The sequence below is a fragment of the Rutidosis leptorrhynchoides genome, chromosome 1 (assembly GCF_046630445.1).
Source record: "Rutidosis leptorrhynchoides isolate AG116_Rl617_1_P2 chromosome 1, CSIRO_AGI_Rlap_v1, whole genome shotgun sequence".
NCBI lineage: Eukaryota > Viridiplantae > Streptophyta > Magnoliopsida > Asterales > Asteraceae > Rutidosis > Rutidosis leptorrhynchoides.
The window spans coordinates 544407841-544432164 of record NC_092333.1 but is presented as its reverse complement, the minus strand read 5'-3'; the positions used below and the strand labels follow the sequence as shown (position 1 = coordinate 544432164).

Below are 24324 nucleotides of genomic sequence, written 5' to 3'. Positions count from 1 at the left end.
TTTGTATTTTTTTATTTTCTCTTTACCAAAAATTGTAACTATAAATACCATAGCCTAGTTCACAAATTTTGTACACCAAAAACTTGAAGAATTCTCTCTCAAACCTCTGCAAAAATTATTTTTGTAAGTTCTCTATATTATTTTTATAGTTTTTATTTAGTTTTTATCATATTTTTGTGCTAGTTTTATGTTAAATACCAAATAAATACGAAATTAATTATAATAAATAATGTAAATACATGATAATTAGTATTAAGTATCCTAATGACTATAAAAATTATTTTTATGAATTATACATTCGAATTTATATTTATTAAAAATCAAAAACTGATTTTTTTTATATTCGGTATATATAGATATATAATAAATAAATAGTAAACGATTATATATATATATGTTTTTACAATTTTTGCTTATCACATATGTTATGCAAGTAATTATAAAAATTAATGTTTGATTTAATTGTCATTTTAAATAATTAATTTTTATTTTCTTTAGTTTTGCTACAGTAGCCGAAAACAGTGTTTTTAAAATAAAAAGAGAACTAAATGGTATAATATTTTTATGACTACAATAATTAATAGAAACTACTTTGGAACTATTAATAAAGTTATAAAAATTATTTTTTTGAATTAATGAATATATATTTCTAGTTAATTTCGAATTTAAACTAATAACAATACAAAAGTTGAATTAAATAGTTAAACTATTAATATAATTATACAAATAATTTTTCTAAGCTTAATATACTAATATAAGCTCACGAAAATTATTGGTTGAATTAATTTAGTTGATTTAATAATTATTACTTTATAAACTTTGATTTATTGCAAACCGAAAAAGAAATTAGCAATAAATACTTTTACACCATAACAAAAATTTATAAAATTTTCCTAAGTTTATTTTGATCAGTAGAACCTAAGAAAAATATAAGATGTGGTTTTAAACTTGTTTACCTATTTATTTTCATTTTAACTATTAAAACAATTATCAAAAGTAATATTTAACACACAAAACTTAATATTAATGTATAGAAAATTTTTATTATGTTTTATACAAGTTACTTACTGTTATGAAATCAATAAAACACTTGTTAGCATCATTAGATAATTATTGGTGCTTATATTGATCTAAAACATAATTTAAACTATATATGTATATATATATATATATATATATATATATATATATATATATATATATATATATATATATATGTATGTATGTATCCTTACATATATATAATATATATATATATTAAACACTTATAAGTAAAGTATATAAAGTGTTGTATTTCTATACGCACCTAAAAACGTATTGGAACGGTATATTAGATGGGTATAGATCTTGATCTTTCTCGAGTGGATGGACGCTCGAAAGTCTAGGCGGAGAGTTTGGATTACCGAGTTAAAGGATCCTGTGGCTCAGAAACCTATAACCTGAAAAGGCCATTTTAAATTGAAAGTGTTAGATTGGAAGCTTGTCTAGTATGAAAAGCCTTTCCAAAACGATAAACCTTCTTTAAACTTACTATAAAAGAAAATACTTACACTTATCATAATACGGGCAAAACATCTAAACTATTCTCAACTTATTCTTAGGTTGACTTCTCTGTGCTTCGATCATCCATACTTTCTCTTTAAGGAATACTTTCACTCACCGAATTACTAAGGTGACTTTCATAGCCCCACTCTTATTGCTATAGCACTTTTTATACTTACTGGGGTGAGACACATGCTGCTTTTATACTTTAAACAACTTAGACACAAGTACGAACCTAAACTGTACTATGACTAGCTTATGCTACTAAGACCCCACAGTGATATTTTTTAACTGCTTTCAGGATAAGGCATTCTTAATTATTGGGGGTAGGCCTATCGGGAGTAACGTCCCCGATACATTTGACCGCGATGTCTTTGTATTACTTAATAATGATTTAAACATGGTGATAAGGTACTGCCAACTTATCATCGGGGCAACAAAACAAACGTTTAGTCTAAAATATCACGAATCAGTACTACTTTTGGATCTGTGTGATCTACTTTTATAACAAATCTTGTGGTCTAAGAACAAACGGTCAATCATATTTGTTAAACCTATGAATTTCACTCAACCTTTTTGGTTGACACTTTTAGCATGTTTGTCTCAGGTACTAAATGATCAGGACCTCTATATCTACTGCTTATGTGATGACTTACTTGGCTAGGATCAAGACTTATCGCATATTTACTTTTCTGCATTTGAACAATTTATAATTCTTGTAACGACATTATTAATCCTTCCGCTGCAAATTTGGTTTTATTCATATAGTATTTGTTCTCGTATTATAATATGTTGGTTTATTTGATATTAGTAACGTTTCTTCCAGACCCTATTGGGAGGACGTTACAGATTGGTATCAGAGCATAACCAGGCTGTTATAGAGAACCAGGATTGCATTTTATGTGTTCCTTACTTGTTAGCTAGGGTACCTTAGCGATCTAGGAAACTATAACCTTTCCTGCCTTAGACTTTAAAGCACTTAGGATTACCTTAGAATGTTAAAGCAAAGAGTTCAACCCTACCTCTCATTCTTTACAATCCTAGCTTAAAAATCTAATCAAAATCTCTATCTTAATGTTAGGATGTCAAGCTATCATCAAATAAACAAAATGACTCTTTTCAAACCAGCTGAGAAAGATACTGAAGGATCTTCTACCGAAAAATCAGTTCGAAGCCCACTTTATAATCCTCCTTCACCACCAATGAACTATAGCCCGAACACTCGTTACAACTCGCGTGGGTCTCCCGAATATTATCCAACCCCGAGAAATGAAAGCAAAGGAAAACATCATGCCAATACTACTGACTCTCATCAACCGATGAATACTCCCAAACAGAATGCTCTTCAAGACCTCCCTAACTACGATAGTGACTTCTCAGGTTATGAGCCTGAAGAAGAGCCTATTAAAGAATCATCTGAAAACTCATCTCGAAAGAGAAAACAACCCGAACCCGCCGCCACTAGAGAAGCCGATCCATTATTTTGTAATAACATGGAACACATAAGGGTGAAGTCTGATATCCTCAACCTTCAGCGAAGTTGTGATAAGAATAAAGAGTATAGTAGGCGCCAAGTTGCTCGGATAGAAATGCGTCTAAACAACCTAGAAAAAGAAAACACAATCTTGAAAGAAATCATCAAAGAGTCCTTCGACTCTCAAACTGAAAAACTAGAAAAACTTGTGAAAAATAACATGGACAAAGTAATGGAGACAGTAATGAAAGTGAAGACTGAGGAAGAACGGAATACCCGTTGGGGAAAGCAATCTCTTGCCTACCTCCAAGAACTAATTGAGTCTAAGATGAAAATAGAGAAAAACCGAATCAATCATCAACTGGCTATCAAGGATTTCAACAACAACTTTGTCAACAGCCGCATCACTAACCTTTACTATAATTTTGAATACCTCCACGAGAAACAAAAGGAGAAAAATGAAAAGATAGAGAAATTTATGAAGGAAGCTGAGAACGAGAAAAAGAAGAACTAAAACCTATCTTTTGTTTTCCTATTTTCCATTTACCCATCTATGTAAAGGCTTATGCCTAAACTTTTTCCATTCCAAACTCGTGTAATAAAGGCGTATATAATGCCTCGTTTCCAATAATGTTAAGTGTTTATTTAAGCATATTGTCTTATTCACCTATGTGTGTTGTGCAAATGTTATAAATCATGATTGTAAACTTATAACATCTTGATTCTTCAACTAATAATGTATTTATGTTTTGAAGATCAATGGCTCACTCAACTCGTGGTAACAACAACAACAACAACAACAACAATCTTATACCAAATGTCACTCTTTCTACTGAGCAATTTCAATTGCTGCTAGCGGCCGCCCAAGGCAATAACAATAACAACAACAATCATAATGTTCCTTCTAAAACTTGCTCCTATAAAGATTTTAAGAACTGTAGCCCACCCACTTTTAGTGGAAAAGAAGAAGCCGTAGAACTGGTCCGATGGTTTGAAAAGCTAGAATCAATCTTCCGTATCTGTAACTGCGGAGATAATGATCGAGTGAAGTTTTTCACAAGTTCACTCACTGGCAATGCTATGACATGGTGGACTGCTCATGCCAAATCTGTGGGAATAGATAATGCTAATACTACCCCATGGGATGAACTCAAAGGCATGATGATCACTAAGTTTTGCCCAAGAAGTCAAGTCCAAAAGCTCGAAGCTGAGTACTGGGAACTCAGAGTTAAAGGAACCGATATCGAAAGCTATACCAATCGTTTTTTGGAGCTTTCTACCTTATATCCCGAAATGTTCCCAACTGAAGCCCGCAGGATAGAGCGGTATATCGAGGGTCTACCCGAGGATGTTCAAGGGAATGTGATTTCTGCCGAGAAGGTTACTGTGGATGCTGTGATCCACATGGCACAGAGTTTAATGATGGCTAAACGTAGGAGAGTTTCGGCTAATAAACAAGTCGAAGTTAAAAACGGTGACAATAAGAGGAAATTTGAACCATCTCAGGGTTCAGCTCAAAATGTTAACAAGAAACCGGGAAATGGTACGAGACCCGGTTATCAGGGTACTAGTCCGTTTTGTTCTAAATGTGAAAGGCATCATCCGGGAAAGTGCACTGCTGTGTGTACAATATGTAAGAAGATAGGCCATGCTGCAAAGACTTGTAGAACCCTACCTCAGAATAGAGCCATTGTTCCGGCTAGAGCTCCTCCAACATGCTATACTTGTGGTGAAATGGGGCATATTAGCCCGAATTGTCCAAAGAAGAAAGATACTCCAGCTACTGGAGCAAATGCTACTGTCAAAGGTTGTGCTTTTGTGATTACTGCTGCAGAAGCCAGTGATGAGGATGAGGTCATTACCGGTACGTACCTCGTCAATAATTATTATGCCACTATTTTATTTGATACGGGAGCCGATAAGAGTTATGTGTCAAATGAGTTTTGCACCCTTTTTACTGAAAAGCCCCAAACCCTACAAACCAGACGATTAGTAGAAGTGGCTAATGGGAAGTTAATGAAAGTTGATAAAATATATAAAAACTGCAACCTAATTCTAGCCGATAAGGAATTCAAGATAGACCTTTTGCCGGTCGAGCTAGGTAGTTTCGATGTAGTGGTTGGAATGGATTGGTTAGGTCCATTGAGAGCAGCCATCATGTGTTTCGAAAAGACCGTTCAAATTCCGTTAGGAAGTGGAGAAACTCTTATTATCCAAGGCAAACGGAGTTGTTCCAATCTTAATATCATCTCATGTCTTAAAGCCCGTAAGTACCTTGTGAAAGGTTACTCCGCCATACTAGCTCACGTTAAAATGATCGAATTCGAAGAAACGCGTATTGAAAATGTCCCGGTTGTTAAAGATTTTCCCGATGTGTTTCCCAAAAATCTCCCTGGTCTTCCACCGCCTCGTCAAGTTGAATTTCAAATCGATTTATCTCCAGGTGCTGCACCCATTGCTAAAGCACCGTATCGTTTAGCACCTTCCGAAATGAAGGAACTTTCTAACCAACTCCAAGAACTTTTGGATCTAGGTTTTATTCGTCCAAGTTCGTCTCCGTGGGGAGCTCCTGTCTTATTTGTCAAAAAGAAGGATGGTACATTGAGAATGTGTATTGATTACCGAGAGCTCAACAAGCTTACCATAAAGAATCGTTACCCGTTACCTCGCATTGATGATCTATTCGACCAACTTCAAGGGTCAAGCGTTTATTCTAAGATTGATTTAAGATCCGGTTATCACCAGCTCAGAGTCAAGGAGTCTGACATTCCTAAGACTGCATTCCGCACCCGATACGGACATTACGAATTTTGTGTTATGCCTTTCGGTTTAACCAATGCTCCAGCCGTATTTATGGATCTTATGAACCGTGTTTGCAAGCCTTACCTTGATAAATTCGTTATTGTTTTTATCGACGACATCTTGATCTATTCTAAAAGCGAGAAAGAACATGAGCAACATTTACGATTGATTCTTGAACTCTTAAGAAAAGAAAAACTCTACGCAAAATTTTCTAAGTGTGAGTTTTGGCTTAGAACCATACAATTCCTTGGACATGTTGTAGATACTAATGGAATACATGTCGATCCCGCTAAAATCACCGCTGTTCAGAATTGGGAAGTGCCAAAGACTGCGAAGCATATTCGCCAATTTTTGGTACTTGCCGGTTACTACCGAAGATTTATTAAAGATTTTTCTCTTCTTGCAAAGCCTCTCACCAAGTTAACTCACAAAGGGAAGAAATTCGAGTGGTCCGAAGAACAAGAGTCTGCATTTAAGATTCTGAAAGAGAAGTTGACCACTGCTCCGATCTTATCTTTACCTGAAGGTTCCGACGATTTTGTTGTCTACTGCGATGCCTCGAAACAAGGGTTCGGTTGTGTTCTAATGCAACGCAAGAAGGTTATCGCTTATGCCTCCCGACAATTAAAGAAACATGAAGTTAATTACACCACACACGATTTGGAGTTAGGTGCTGTGGTATTCACTTTGAAGATGTGGCGACATTATCTATACGGTACTAAGTTTACGATATTCACCGACCATAAGAGTCTTCAGCATGTCTTTAATCAGAAACAGCTAAACATGAGACATAGACGATGGCTCGAATTGTTAAATGATTATGATTGTGAACTAAAGTATCATTCGGGAAAGGCAAATGTAGTTGCCAATGCTCTAAGTCGAAAGGACGAAGTTAGGCGTGTTCGTGCCTTGAATCTTAAGATCAAATCGAATCTCATCTCTCGAATCTGCGAAGTTCAAGTTGAAGCTATCAAACCTACACTTATCGAAGGAGAAGGACCTATAAATTTCGAAAACCAACTGCAAGTTAAGTCCAATGGTACAAGATACTTTGGTAATCGAATTTGGGTTCCTCGTTATGGTAATCTCCGTGAACTAGTCTTGGATGAAGCACATAAGACTAGGTATTCTATTCATCCCGGTTCTAGTAAAATGTATCAGGATGTGAAAGAGTTCTACTGGTGGCCCAACATGAAATGCGACATTGCTACTTATGTGAGTAAGTGTCTTACTTGTTCGAAAGTCAAAGCCGAGCACCAAAAGCCTTCTGGCCTTCTAACTCAACCCGATATTCCACAGTGGAAGTGGGATGGTATAGCTATGGACTTTATCACAAAATTGCCTAAGACTGCAAATGGCAATGATACGATTTGGGTCATAGTTGATCGTCTCACTAAGTCTGCACATTTCATACCAATCAAAGAGACTGACAGAATGGAAAAGTTAGCTCGACTCTATGTTAAAGAGATTGTTACTCGTCATGGTGTCCCTACTTCTATTATCTCGGATCGCGATAGTCGATTTACTTCCAATTTCTGGAAATCCTTGCAAGCGTCTCTTGGAACTCGACTCGACATGAGTACAGCTTATCATCCGCAAACGGACGGTCAAAGTGAACGAACTATCCAAACTTTGGAGGATATGCTACGAGCATGTGTTATCGATTTCGGTAAAGGGTGGGATAAACACCTACCTTTAGTCGAGTTTTCTTACAACAACAGCTATCACTCTAGTATTAAAGCTGCACCATTCGAAGCTTTATACGGTCGCAAATGTAGATCTCCGTTGTGTTGGGATGAACTCGAGGACAGACAATTAACTGGTCCTGAACTTATTCATGAAACTTCCGAAAAGATCGTGCAAATCAAGAAGCGTTTAGAAACCGCTCGTAGTCGACAAAAGAGTTATGCCGACCCTCACCGAAAACCGTTAGAATTCCAAGTTGGAGATAACGTTATGTTAAAAGTATCTCCTTGGAAAGGTGTTATTCGCTTCGGTAAACGAAATAAACTCAGTCCGCGTTATGTTGGACCTTTCAAAGTTATTCAAAGAATCGGTCCCGTTGCGTATCGATTAGAACTTCCAGCTGAACTAAGTCAAGTACATGATGTGTTTCATGTCTCAAATCTAAAAAAGTGTCTCGCCGAAGATACTCTTGTTATTCCTTTGGATGATATCCGCATTGATGAGCAAATGCACTTTGTCGAAGAACCTATAGAGATTATGAAAGAAGAGGTCAAACAGACTCGTAAGAGCAACATACCTATTGTTAAAGTCCGTTGGAATTCGCGTAGAGGCCCCGAATATACTTGGGAACGCAAAGACCAAATGATACGAAAATACCCCCATCTCTTCCCAACTGTTGATGAAGCAGACGGGAACTCCACTTAAAACTTCGGGACGAAGTTTTCATTAACGGGGAGGTACTATAACGACCCTCATTTTTTCCATCTATATAATGCCCGAACAACAGATTTAAGTATAATGAATAAACTCTAAGTACTAATAAAAGGTCGTTATATACATACGAAATTAACGAACGTTAAACGAATAATAAATTTTATTCAACAACGTACGCGTAAGAATTTTTATAAAAAAAAAATTTATGTCATAACATGATTACATATAAAATACTTATATTAATTTTGTATTTAGTTAATATATTATACAATTAATAAATACAAGTATATATAAATGTAGTAACATATATAAAACTAATAAAATTATAAAGTAATAATTTAATTAAATAAAAACCACATTTAGTAATTATAATTTTATAAATACAGAATATATATTTATATTTATCAAAATTCGTATTTAATAATTAAATAAAAATAGAAATTTAGTTAGTTAACATTTTTAGAACTATGAAATATATATATATATATATATATATATATATATATATATATATATATATTTTAAAAAAGTAGTATTTTTTTATATATAAACTAGATCTAGATCCACTTTTATTTATTTTATTCCTACTTTTAACTTTACTTTTATTTATTTATATTTTGAAATGGTGGCATGACTGGCCATAAATACTTTTAATTTTTTTACAAGACACTAGTTATTTTTTTATATAAACTTTTGTATTTTTTTATTTTCTCTTTACCAAAAATTGTAACTATAAATACCATAGCCTAGTTCACAAATTTTGTACACCAAAAACTTGAAGAATTCTCTCTCAAACATCTGCAAAAATAATTTTTGTAAGTTCTCTATATTATTTTTATAGTTTTTATTTAGTTTTTATCATATTTTTGTGCTAGTTTTATGTTAAATACCAAATAAATACGAAATTAATTATAATAAATAATATAAATACATGATAATTAGTATTAAGTATCCTAATGACTATAAAAATTATTTTTATGAATTATACATTCGAATTTATATTTATTAAAAATCAAAAACTGATTTTTTTTATATTTGGTATATATAGATATATAATAAATAAATAGTAAACGATTATATATATATGTTTTTACAATTTTTGCTTATCACATATGTTATGCAAGTAATTATAAAATTAATGTTTGATTTAATTGTCATTTTAAATAATTAATTTGTATTTTCTTTAGTTTTGCTACAGTAGCCGAAAACAGTGTTTTTAAAATAAAAAGAGAACTAAATGGTATAATATTTTTATGACTACAATAATTAATAGAAACTACTTTGGAACTATTAAGAAAGTTATAAAAATTATTTTTTTGAATTAATGAATATATATTTCTAGTTAATTTTGAATTTAAACTAATAACAATACAAAAGTTGAATTAAATAGTTAAACTATTAATATAATTATACAAATAATTTTTCTAAGCTTAATATACCAATATAAGCTCACGAAAATTATTGGTTGAATTAATTTAGTTGATTTAATAATTATTACTTTATAAACTTTGATTTATTGCAAACCGAAAAAGAAATTAGCAATAAATACTTTTACACCATAACAAAAATTTATAAAATTTTCCTATGTTTATTTTGATCAGTAGAACCTAAGAAAAATATAAGATGTGGTGTTAAACTTGTTTACCTATTTATTTTCATTTTAACTATTAAAACAATTATAAAAAGTAATATTTAATACACAAAACTTAATATTAATGTATAGAAAATTTTTATTATGTTTTATACAAGTTACTTACTGTTATGAAATCAATAAAACACTTGTTAGCATCATTAGATAATTATTGGTGCTTATATTGATCTAAAACATAATTTAAACTATATATATATATATATATATATATATATATATATATATATATATATATATATATATATATATATATATATATATATATATATATATATATGTATGTATCCTTACATATATATAATATATATATATATTAAACACTTATAAGTAAAGTATATAAAGTGTTGTATTTCTATACGCACCTAAAAACGTATTGGAACGGTATATTAGATGGGTATAGATCTTGATCTTTCTCGAGTGGATGGACGCTCGAAAGTCTAGGCGGAGAGTTTGGATTACCGAGTTAAAGGATCCTGTGGCTCAGAAACCTATGACCTGAAAAGGCCATTTTAAATTGAAAGTGTTAGATTGGAAGCTTGTCTAGTATGAAAAGCCTTTCCAAAACGATAAACCTTCTTTAAACTTACTATAAAAGAAAATACTTACACTTATCATAATACGGGCAAAACATCTAAACTATTCTCAACTTATTCTTAGGTTGACTTCTCTGTGCTTCGATCATCCATACTTTCTCTTTAAGGAATACTTTCACTCACCGAATTACTAAGGTGACTTTCATAGCCCCACTCTTATTGCTATAGCACTTTTTATACTTACTGGGGTGAGACACATGCTGCTTTTATACTTTAAACAACTTAGACACAAGTACGAACCTAAACTGTACTATGACTAGCTTATGCTACTAAGACCCCACAGTGATATTTTTTAACTGCTTTCAGGATAAGGCATTCTTAATTATTGGGGGTAGGCCTATCGGGAGTAACGTCCCCGATACATTTGACCGCGATGTCTTTGTATTACTTAATAATGATTTAAACATGGTGATAAGGTACTGCCAACTTATCATCGGGGCAACAAAACAAACGTTTAGTCTAAAATATCACGAATCAGTACTACTTTTGGATATGTGTGATCTACTTTTATAACAAATCTTGTGGTCTAAGAACAAACGGTCAATCATATTTGTTAAACCTATGAATTTCACTCAACCTTTTTGGTTGACACTTTTAGCATGTTTGTCTCAGGTACTGAATGATCAGGACCTCTATATCTACTGCTTATGTGATGACTTACTTGGCTAGGATCAAGACTTATCGCATATTTACTTTTCTGCATTTGAACAATTTATAATTCTTGTAACGACATTATTAATCCTTCCGCTGCAAATTTGGTTTTATTCATATAGTATTTGTTCTCGTATTATAATATGTTGGTTTATTTGATATTAGTAACGTTTCTTCCAGACTCTATTGGGAGGACGTTACAGCTGCACCTTCTTTTTCCTTTTCGACAGACACAGATGAAACAATAATTGTTTCTTATTATTGTTTTTTTACGACTCTCCCAACAAAATACTAGGTCAACAAGCTTTGATTTTTCATTTATGTTAATATATATGTCGATGGACCAATTCAAACAACACTAGGCCCGATTAATTTTATTTCCGTTTATGAAATAAAATAAGCCAGTCAACGGTCCATTGAACATTTTATCTTTAATTAAATCATATTTAATTAAACTATATTATTCGAATTATGAGTTAAAATTATATATCAACAATATATAATAATTGGTGTCTAAGTGTTAAAGTCTGTGACCTCATACGCCTGTATATAAGCGGTAGTATAGTTTTGTGTTATGAGGTGCACACTAAATCAACACTTTCCATATATCCATAATCATACGAAACCTCTCTAAGTTCGATCCATGTTGCTCTTGAATATTTACCGCGTCTTTCTTTCATCGGGATCACTCTCAGAAAATCCCCTTTACTACAAGTGTTTAACGAAGCATGGCAAATGTTGCGGTAACTTTCATCATTACGACATCTTATCATCACACCATACTTTCCCCAGAAGGAGCATTTATCGATCACTACATTATGACAAATGATCCATTCCGCTAACTTATATTTGAAAATTTCCTCCTTGTCAATGATCAATACCGTTCTCTCCATGCCTTCACTCACGTCCTCATTCAATTGAAGTTAAGTGACACTGTTTTCAGCATTCCTTGAGGGAATATCTTTCCCTTTATTCGGGTACTTATAATTTTTTTTCTCAGCATGTTCATGATGATGGGTGTATCTCCTACTATTATTGACCAGACTTGTCTCTTTTCCAAATTTAGCAAACCCCAATCTTATCCTTTTCCCAAACAGATAACGCCCATTCATGGAGTTAATGGCATTAGACGCCTGTTCAAATTTAGCAAACTTTATGAAAGCATAATTTCGCCCATTCCTCCACGCGATGTTTTGAATCCATCCGAACCTTCTAAAGGCGTTGCTAATTACCATTGGAGTTGTAGTTCTAGAGATATTACCCAAGAAAACTGTCGAGATCTTCTTTCTTGGGTGATGACAATTTGGTTCCTTCACGTTACCTTCAACATTGTTGAGTTGTTTGCCCGGAGTTTTATCGGCGTTGTGAAATTGTCTCACCGAACTGTTTCTAACAACAGCTTCGGTGTATGAATGGGTGAGAGGTGGTGGTGTTGGTGGTTTTGGAAGTGGATTTGGTGGATTTGGAGTGGCATTGGAGTGTTGGTTGAGTAGTTTGGGGTGGGTTTGGTTGAACAGAGAAGATGGGAAGATGTACGGACATATTCTAGTATAAAGAGTTATACTAGAATTCATCATTACTCTTAGAGTATGTGCTTTAAACTAGTGTAACTAATTCCTTTTCTTTGACCGCACAGATATACTTGACATCTCTTCGTAGTTAAAGTTATAAACCAATTGAATGATCAAATTTGAATGTGAAAAATTGACAAAACTTAGTCAAAGATAGATTGTACGTTACCTTGTATCCAATCCAACAAGTGCTACTTTATCACACGTTTGTTAGCAAACTATGTACAAAGAAAATTTTGACCATTAACAAAACCACGAATGCAGGTCTAAACTCTTTTCTTTCAAAAAATTTAATAAAAATACCCAATATTCCATAATGTAACATAGTAATAACCTTGGCTAGCCTAGGTGCCTAACCAGTATCAAGCAAAATGATCAAAACTAACAAACACTCCTACCAGCTTCCAAAATATGTGAAGTTAAGCGTCTTGGGATGATTTATGTTATAACGAAAATGGTTGCAAACTCAGACATCATAACCAGTAATAGTGAAACCCCTGCCAACAATCTTACCAGCACATAACAAAACAGCGCATTCTAGCCCAAACAAAGTAGCAATCCCAACTTTTTCAATGTGCAATTCTTTCCTTTCCTTCCATAAGCTCTTCACTTGATCAACTTCCTTCCAGAATGCCTCCTTACGCTTAGGTATACTGTAATAAAGAGAATATCATAAGTCATAAAAGAACAAAAGATATTTGCTACTCGTAATTTAGTGTAAAATGTGCCACCTAATAATGCCTTTGATAAGTATTTCAAGGTGGTTGTTGTTCATATCAACTGTGTCTGTTCAATGTCCCAATCATAAACAATATTCTTACATATACAGACAGCTAACATGCGGTTATTACCAGATATATACATTCAAAATAGTACTAATTGTTAAGGGATCACTTCATATATGTGTCAATATCTTTCCCATACATTGGTAAAATGGTAAAGCCTTATATATAATTACACTACAAATGTTATATACGGAGTAATATTCTACGAGGAAAAAATCGAAACTTGAGGGGAAAAGACCTGAAATAAAGTAACAGTGCATCATATGTCTCATTTCAACTTATTAAACCTAATATAAAAGAATACTTATAACAGAGTCAAGTCGGAGCATTAAGCAACAAAACTATATAAATCTATACACAAACAGTCAGGACGAACGAAATAAAACTAATGAATAAATCACAACGATGGTTCAAACCATTAACCAAACAGACTATGCACCCTACATAACCATATATACAATTATACAGAACAATTCATGACAGCAGAAAATCGAAAAGTTTCAAGAAAATTAAGTAATTAACCTTGCAAGACGAGTGTACAGCAACTGTTTGGATAACTCATTGAATTTTTCGACAGTTGCAGGCTGCTGAATATAGTGTTTGTTCTGTTCAATCAACTGATTGTAGTGATGGGAAAATAGTCGCAACGGACAATCTACAAAGCGGAAACAAACCCGTTTGACCAATACTTTCCCGACCCGTATGAACCCGTGAGGAAACTAACAAACAAGCTATATCAAATCCAACCCAAATCAGTCCCCAAATCTGTTCCAAATCAGTAGCAAAACAATAATCAAGCACACACTAAAACACGAGACTTTTTACGTGGAAAACCCCTCAAAACCGAGAGTAAAAACCACGGGACTCGTAAGCCACTTAAATTCCACTATCATCAACAAAGAGAGCAATACAATAATTCTTCTCTAGATCAACTAGAGGCATACAACAACATCATACTCTTGAACAACAATAATCAACAAGTATATGAAACAATTAAAGACAAAAGAAGAATTTCATCACCCAAAATTCTGCTACTGTTCGGCCTGTTGTAACTCGAGCTACACAACACTTGAGACGAATTCAACGGTTGAAAATGTTGGCACTGATGTCAGGAAGACACAGCCCAAAAATGAAGAAGATTCAAAGGTCGGATCTCCGGGGATCGAAGGTTTTCTGGCCTGCTGTCACTGTAAACGGGAATTGGGGTTTTGACTCTTTTTCTTGATCTCTCTGTGATCTTTCTTTTTCTCTTGATGATGAAAACAGCTGCACCCAATTGAGATTTGAAATGCCCTCAAATGATTCACCAAGTCAACCAACATTTGGGCCTAATTTGTTGGGCCTTGGGCTTGGTTTTAATTTCCTCATATTTGGAAACTAAATAAAATACCCAACAAATCTCCCTCTTTTCAATTATGAGGAAGGAATCGCCATCCCGGCAATCGAGCAACATACTGAAATGTCCCGTTCTTATTGATTAAAAACGTTCCATATTAATTGATTTCGTTGCGAGGTTTTGACCTCTATATGAGACGTTTTTCAAAGACTGCATTCATTTTTAAAACAAACCATAACCTTTATTTCATAAATAAAGGTTTAAAAAGCTTTACGTAGATTATCAAATAATGATAATCTAAAATATCCTGTTTACACACGACCATTACATAATGGTTTACAATACAAATATGTTACATCGAAATCAGTTTCTGGAATGCAGTTTTTACACAATATCATACAAACATGGACTCCAAATCTTGTCCTTATTTTAGTATGCAACAGCGGAAGCTCTTAGTATTCACCTGAGAATAAACATGCTTTAAACGTCAACAAAAATGTTGGTGAGTTATAGGTTTAACCTATATATATCAAATCGTAACAATAGACCACAAGATTTCATATTTCAATACACATCCCATACATAGAGATAAAAATCATTCATATGGTGAACACCTGGTAACCGACATTAACAAGATGCATATATATAAGAATATCCCCATCATTCCGGGACACCCTTCGGATATGATATAAATTTCGAAGTACTAAAGCATCCGGTACTTTGGATGGGGTTTGTTAGGCCCAATAGATCTATCTTTAGGATTCGCGTCAATTAGGGTGTCTGTTCCCTAATTCTTAGATTACCAGACTTAATAAAAAGGGGCATATTCGATTTTGATAATTCAACCATAGAATGTAGTTTCACGTACTTGTGTCTATTTTGTAAATCATTTATAAAACCTGCATGTATTCTCATCCCAAAAATATTAGATTTTAAAAGTGGGACTATAACTCACTTTCACAGATTTTTACTTTGTCGGGAAGTAAGACTTGGCCACTGGTTGATTCACGAACCTATAACAATATATACATATATATCAAAGTATGTTCAAAATATATTTACAACACTTTTAATATATTTTGATGTTTTAAGTTTATTAAGTCAGCTGTCCTCGTTAGTAACCTACAACTAGTTGTCTACAGTTAGATGTACAGAAATAAATCGATAAATATTATCTTGAATCAATCCACGACCCAGTGTATACGTATCTCAGTATTGATCACAACTCAAACTATATATATTTTGGAATCAACCTCAACCCTGTATAGCTAACTCCAACATTCACATATAGAGTGTCTATGGTTGTTCCGAAATATATATAGATGTGTCGACATGATAGGTCGAAACATTGTATACGTGTCTATGGTATCTCAAGATTACATAATATACAATACAAGTTGATTAAGTTATGGTTGGAATAGATTTGTTACCAATTTTCACGTAGCTAAAATGAGAAAAATTATCCAATCTTGTTTTACCCATAACTTCTTCATTTTAAATCCGTTTTGAGTGAATCAAATTGCTATGGTTTCATATTGAACTCTATTTTATGAATCTAAACAGAAAAGTATAGGTTTATAGTTGGAAAAATAAGTTACAAGTCGTTTTTGTAAAGGTAGTCATTTCAGTCGAAAGAACGACGTCTAGATGACCATTTTAGAAAACATACTTCCACTTTGAGTTTAACCATAATTTTTGGATATAGTTTCATGTTCATAATAAAAATCATTTTATCAGAATAACAACTTTTAAATCAAAGTTTATCATAGTTTTTAATTAACTAACCCAAAACAGCCCGCGGTGTTACTACGACGGCGTAAATCCGGTTTTACGGTGTTTTTCGTGTTTCCAGGTTTTAAATCATTAAGTTAGCATATCATATAGATATAGAACATGTGTTTAGTTAATTTTAAAGTTCAATTTAGAAGGATTAACTTTTGTTTGCGAACAAGTTTAGAATTAACTAAACTATGTTCTAGTGATTACAAGTTTAAACCTTCGAATAAGATAGCTTTATATGTATGAATCGAATGATGTTATGAACATCATTACTACCTTAAGTTCCTTGGATAAACCTACTGGAAAAGAGAAAAATGGATCTAGCTTCAACGGATCCTTGGATGGCTCGAAGTTCTTGAAGCAGAATCATGACACGAAAACAAGTTCAAGTAAGATCATCACTTGAAATAAGATTGTTATAGTTATAGAAATTGAACCAAAGTTTGAATATGATTATTACCTTGTATTAGAATGATAACCTACTGTAAGAAACAAAGATTTCTTGAGGTTGGATGATCACCTTACAAGATTGGAAGTGAGCTAGCAAACTTGAAAGTATTCTTGATTTTATGAAACTAGAACTTTTGGAATTTATGAAGAACACTTAGAACTTGAAGATAGAACTTGATAGAGATCAATTAGATGAAGAAAATTGAAGAATGAAAGTGTTTGTAGGTGTTTTTGGTCGTTGGTGTATGGATTAGATATAAAGGATATGTTATTTTGTTTTCATGTAAATAAGTCATGAATGATTACTCATATTTTTGTAATTTTATGAGATATTTCATGCTAGTTGCCAAATGATGGTTCCCACATATGTTAGGTGACTCACATGGGCTGCTAAGAGCTGATCATTGGAGTGTATATACCAATAGTACATACATCTAAAAGCTGTGTATTGTACGAGTACGAATACGGGTGCATACGAGTAGAATTGTTGATGAAACTGAACGAGGATGTAATTGTAAGCATTTTTGTTAAGTAGAAGTATTTTGATAAGTGTCTTGAAGTCTTTCAAAAGTGTATGAATACATATTAAAACACTACATGTATATACATTTTAACTGAGTCGTTAAGTCATCGTTAGTCGTTACATGTAAATGTTGTTTTGAAACCTTTAGGTTAACGATCTTGTTGAATGTTGTTAACCCATTGTTTATTATAACAAATGAGATATTAAATTGTTATATTATCATGATATTATGATATATAATATATCTCAGTATGATGTATATACAGTTAAATGTCGTTACAACGATAATCGTTACATATATGTCTCGTTTCGAAATCATTAAGTTAGTAGTCTTATTTTTACATATGTATTTCATTGTTAATACACTTAATAATATATTTACTTATCATTTAACATAATTAACCAAGTGTATCAATATCTTAATATGATTCATATGTACCTAGTAAGACGTTGTTATAACGATAATCGTTATATATATCGTTTTCGAGTTTCTTAAATTAATAGTCTCATTTTTATGTATATAACTCATTGTTAAAATACCTAATGAGATACATACTTATAATAAAAACATGTTAACTATATATATAACCATATATATGTCATCGTATAGTTTTTACAAGTTTTAACGTTCGTGAATCACCGGTCAACTTGGGTGGTCAATTGTCTATATGAAACATATTTCAATTAATCAAGTCTTAACAAGTTTGATTGCTTAACATGTTGGAAACATTTAATCATGTAAATATCAATCTCAATTAATATATATAAACATGGAAAAGTTCGGGTCACTACACATACCTTGAGCTTCTCACTTGCTAAAGCCTTTGTGAATATGTCGGAACCATTATCATCGGTGTGAACTTTATCAAGTTCAAACGAACCATCTTCAAGACGTTCTCTAATCCAATGATACCGCACATCTATATGTTTTGTCCGCTTATGATACATAGAATTTTTATCCAAATGAATCGCACTCTCATTATCACAAAGAACCACATATCGTGATTGCTTAAACCCAAGGTCTTGTAGAAACCTTTTCATCCACAATAGTTCTTTGCACGCTTTTGTTGCTGCCATATATTCAGCCTCGGTCGTAGACAATGCAACACACTTTTGCAACCTTGATTGCCATGACACTGCTCCCCCTGCGAAAGTCATCAAATATCCAGAAGTGGATTTCATGTTATCTTTGTTTCCTGCCATATCTGAGTCTGTATAACCAACAAGCATCGGCTCTCCATTTCCAAACGTGATACCCAATTTTGAAGTACCTCGTAAGTATCTCATAATCCATTTAACTGCTTCCCAATGCTTCTTACCCAGATTTGACATAAACCGACTAACAACACCTACCGCATGAGCTATATCAGGCCTAGTACACACCATAGCATACATCAAGCTACCAACCGCTGAAGTATATGGAACTTTATCCATCTCCTCAACATCCTCCTTTGAAGAAGGGTAATCTCTATCTGTTAGCTTAAAGTTGTTAATAAGAGGGGAACTAACCACTTTAGCATTCTCCATATTGAATCTACTAAGCACCTTTTCAATGTATTGCTCTTGTGATATATGTAACGTCTTAGCACCTCTATCTCTAGAAATACGAATGCCAAGAATCTGTTTTGCTGGCCCTAAGTCTTTCATAGCAAAAGACTTGCTCAATTCTCGCTTCAACTGCGCAATTCTTTTAATATTTTTACCAACAATCAACATATCATCAACGTATAACAACAATATGATGAAATCATCATCACCAAACCTCTGAAAGAAAACACAATGATCTGAAGTTGTCTTTCGGTAGCCTTGCTTTCCTATAACCAACTCAAACTTCTTATACCACTGTCTCGGTGCTTGCTTCAACCCATATAGACTTTTTTGAAGTCTACAAACATAATTTTCTTTACCCTTAACCCGAAAACCTTCAGGTTGCATCATGTAGATTTCCTTATCCAAATCACCATGAAGAAAAGCAGTCTTGACATCCATCTGTTCAACCTCAAGATCAAGACTAGCAGCTAACCCAAGAACCACTCGAATAGATCCCATCTTCACGACCGGAGAGAAAATCTCATCAAAATCAATACCCTTTTTCTGGCTGAATCCCTTAACGACTAACCTGGCTTCGTACCTTGGTTGTGAAGTAAGCTCATCTGTCTTCACTTTGAATACCCATTTGTTTCTCAAAGCTCTTTTGCCTTTAGGTAACTTCACCAGCTCATAAGTATTGTTCTCATGCAAAGAATTCATCTCATCTTGCATGGCTTCACCCCACTCTTTCTTATGCTCATTTTTCATAGCTTCTGCATAACACTCTGGCACTCCCGCATCAGTGAGTAGTACATATTCATCAGCAGAATATCTAACAGAAGGATGACGGTCTCGGGTAGACCGCCTAAGTGGGACAAATGAGGGAATATCTGGTACTGGAATCTCTACCTGCTCCGGAGCATCACCAACATCAGTACCATGTTCACCATTTTGAACATCATCTCCAACATGTTGTGGAGTAACTGGATCCAAATCAACAAGATCAGTACTAGGTTGAGGAACTGAATCTGTCTTTTCAACAGCTTTTAACATCTGATCTTCTGTAAAAACAACATCTCGACTTCGTACAAGTTTCTTCTGAACTGGATCATATAACCTGTACCCAAAATCATCTTCACCATAGCCGAGGAATACACATGGCTTAGTCTTCATATCAAGCTTTGACCTCTCATCTTTGGGAACATGAACAAAAGCTTTACATCCAAAAACTCGTAAATGACGGTAAGAAACATCTTTGCCGCTCCAAACCCTGTTAGGAACATCAAAACGCAAAGGAACACAAGGGGTTAGATTAATAATATGAACTGCCGTATTTAAAGCCTCATCCCAAAAGGAATCGGATAACCCTGCATGTGAAAACAAACATCTAACTCTCTCAACCAAAGTTCTGTTCATCCTCTCTGCTAAGCCATTCAACTGAGGTGTCTTTGGTGGAGTCTTTTGATGCCGAATACCATTCTCCTTACAATAAGCATCAAATCTTTCAATGTATTCATCGCCATTATCAGTCCGAATACACTTGAGTTTCTTCCCCGTTTGCCTTTAAACTAGTGCATGAAATTCCTTAAACTTCTCATATACTTGATCCTTTGACTTTAAGGTATAAACCCACACCTTCCTGGAATGATCATCGATGAATGTAACAAAGTAGAAACATCCACCAAGTGTCCTAGTCTTCATAGGCCCACAAACATCCGAATGAACTAGATCAAGTACGTTCTCCATTCAAAAAGAAGAATGACTCTTAAACACAACTCTGGTCTGTTTCCCTGCCAAACAGTGAGAACACTTACTCAAATCAATACCACTAACACCCGACAACACATTCTTCTTGAACAAGATAGACATCCCCTTTTCACTCATGTGACCAAGTCTTTTATGCCACAATTCAGTAGAATCAACATTGTCCACTGCGTTAACAATGTTCTGGATAATCTTCGGACGCGTGATGTATAATCTTGAGTCTTTCTTGCCTCTTCCCACTATCATAGAACCAAGAGTTAGTTTCCAAATACCATTACCAAAACCGTTATAATAACCATCATCATCAAGAATGTCTGTTGAAATAACATTGAGTCTTATATCCGGAACATGTTTTACATTATGCAAAACTAACTCCATTCCCGTGTCAAATTTCAAACAAACATCTCCAATACCAACGATCTTTGATAACCCGGCATTACCCATCCTAGTAAATCCATAGTCACCTGGAGTGTAAGATGAGAAGTGATCTCTACAAATTGCAACATGACATGTAGCACCACTATCAACAATCCAACTCGTGTCATCATGAGTAAGATTGATCATATCATAATCAATACAAACAAAGAACTCATGTGTGATAGCGTTAACTTCAACCTTATCATCATCACCACCATCACTTTTCTTTTATTTATTCTTATCATATGCCTTTTTCTTCTCATTCTTCAACTTTGGACAATACCACTTTGTGTGCCCCTTTTCATGACAATTATAACACTCAACATTAGCAAATTTACCTTTGCGTGAGCTGCTACGATGATTGCCTCTTTTACCCTGACCTCTACTATGACTTCTCCCCCGCGTTTCTGTGACCAAGATATCTGACTGTGAAGAGGAACCTTGTGACTTTCTTCTCATCTCTTCATTCAAAATACTACCCTTAGCCAATTCCATGGTGATAGTACCATTCGGTGCAGAGTTGGACAAAGATGTCCTAAAAGTCTCCCAAGAGTCCGGTAATGTACCAAGTAACCAGAGACCCTGAATCTCATCCTCAAACTTGATACCCATACCTGCAAGCTGATTTATAATACCCTGATATGCGTTTAGGTGATCTGTAATAGGAGTCCCATCATGATACTTCAAAGCCATCATCTGCTTAATTAAGAACAACTTGTTATTCCCAGTCTTTCGCTCATATAACTGCTCAAGCTTTTTCCATAAGGCTTTAGCATCAGTCTCCCCAGTAATATGATTCACAACATTATCATCAACCCACTGCCGAATATACCCACATACTTGTCTATGCAAAATTTTCCATTGAGCATCAGATTTTTCCTCAGGTTTATCCTCAGTAAAAACAGGCAAATAATAATCTTTCACATAAAGAAGATCCTCCATCTTGCCTTTCCAAACATGATAATTTGAACCATTTAAACTAATCATTTTACTTGTATTAGCTTCCATCTTTCACAAAAGTCAAATCAAATAACCTAGCTCTTGATACCAATTTGATGGGAAAATAGTCACAACGGACAATCTACAAAGCGGAAACAAACCCGTTTGACCAATACTTTCCCGACCCGTATGAACCCGTGAGGAAACTAACAAACAAGCTATATCAAATCCAATCCAAATCAGTCCCCAAATATGTTCCAAATCAGTAGCAAAACAATAATCAAGCACACACTAAAACACGAGAATTTTTACGTGGAAAACCCCTCAAAACCGAGAGTAAAAACCACGGGACTCGTAAGCCACTTAAATTTCACTATCATCAACAAAGAGAGCAATACAATAATTCTTCTCTAGATCAACTAGAGGCATACAACATCATCATACTCTTGAACAACAATAATCAACAAGTATATGAAACAATTAAAGACAAAAGAAGAATTTCATCACCCAAAATTCTGCTACTGTTCGGCCTGTTGTAACTCGAGCTACACAACACTTGAGACGAATTCAACGGTTGAAAATGTTGGCACTGATGTCAGGAAGATACAGCCCAAAAATGAAGAAGATTCAACGGTCGGATCTCCGGGGATCGAAGGTTTTCTGGCCTGCTGTCACTGTAGACGGGAATTGGGGTTTTGACTCTTTTTCTTGATCTCTCTGTGATCTTTCTTTTTCTCTTGATGATGAAAACAGCTGCACCCAATTGAGATTTGAAATGCCCTCAAATGATTGACCAAGTCAACCAACATTTGGGCCTAATTTGTTGGGCCTTGGGCTTGGTTTTAATTTCCTCATATTTGGAAACTAAATAAAATACCCAACATGTAGTAAGCAGTTCCATGTTTCGATAATATCTGTGAAGCTTGGCACACTTTCGATCGTAATTGTCGCAATTGTGACGACATCCTATCTACAAATTAACAGTCATCTCTTCAACATTGACATACCATACTAATATAATAAAAAATTGTATTAACAGTCATCTAAACAACGATTTTTGAGTAAACTAATGTCACACTATATATATCAAATTAAATACTCAATGCCAAGGAAAAACGGTCTCAACACTCAACTCCGCTACTAATTTATCAACGAATCAGTTTATTTCTTAAAAAATGAGCCCTAGAAAAGAAACAATCTAGAGCATAATTCTGAACACGATAGAAACCCTAAAATACAAACTACGAAACGTTAGTAAAACGATGTACTTGAACGTAAAAAGGAAGGCAATCCACAAATGATATTGTAACAAAAAATATATTAATGATAAATTATCATATCATGAATAATGATAACGATTATTATGATTATATTATACTACCTAAATAAAAGGCAAATCGAGTAGGTTTGCTTCTTCTTGTTCGTATGAGCTACGAGAGAGATGTGGGTTTTAATTATTTAGTTTCTTGGGGTATAAGAAATAAAAAAAAAAAAAACAAAAATACCGAGCTGGCGTTTGGATATACGGACTATATTCTTTATTAGTTATTACTGCGTATTATTTTCTTTTTCTAAGCAAGTATCTGATTAACTTAAACTAATTAATTACTTGATAAGGTAGGTAGGGTTATTTATGAAGGAACGTAGTTTGGCTGGTGATTTTTTTGGACAACGTGGCATTTTAGATTTGAGATAATATTATTTGTCAATGTGATTTTAATACTCCTAAATCCGAACGTCATATTAGAGAAATTTTTTTTTTTTTTTTTTTTGTGTGAAAAATACACATTATGTGAATTTTTGGCCATACAATGATCAAATCAAATAAATGTAGTATATCTCAACCATTGTGTTTAACGGTAGCAAGGTTTCAACATTACATAATGTAGCTTGTGCTTTAGCCCAATCTTTCACATAACTTAAATATCTGAAAACCATTTACAATCACAGCCCAAATCAGAACTAAATCCATATCCTCAAATCCTACAAAGACCCAATAACATCTCACACTCTAGCCAACCTTATGTCAAAGTAAGTAATTACACCAATTAAATTGAGGTATAAATCAAAATGATGAACATGTTAGGAATATATGGACCCAACAACGATCACAAATC

General features: G+C 33.8%; 1 protein-coding gene across 1 annotated transcript; it reads right to left on the bottom strand.

Moving 5' to 3' along the window:
• Window positions 1-11594: 11594 nt before the first annotated feature.
• LOC139878697 (uncharacterized) lies at window positions 11595-23300 on the bottom strand. The gene is made up of 3 exons (XM_071865382.1): window positions 23097-23300; window positions 13992-14097; window positions 11595-13337 (listed from the first exon to the last, which is right to left on the bottom strand). Exons 1-3 carry the CDS (start codon window positions 23170-23172, stop codon window positions 13151-13153), a joined length of 369 nt encoding a protein of 122 aa, XP_071721483.1. The 5' UTR covers window positions 23173-23300; the 3' UTR covers window positions 11595-13150.
• Between the last annotated feature and the right edge of the window lie 1024 nt (window positions 23301-24324).

Excerpts from the sequence above, each read along its gene's own strand:
- LOC139878697 (XM_071865382.1), bottom strand. The coding sequence starts at position 23,172 with ATGTCGTCACAATTGCGACAATTACGATCGAAAGTGTGCCAAGCTTCA. Across the intron at positions 14,098-23,096 it reads ATCGAAACATGGAACTGCTT|ACTACAATCAGTTGATTGAA; the intron begins ACTACATGTTGG and ends TATTTTCCCATC. Across the intron at positions 13,338-13,991 it reads CTGTACACTCGTCTTGCAAG|TATACCTAAGCGTAAGGAGG; the intron begins GTTAATTACTTA and ends TCTTTATTACAG.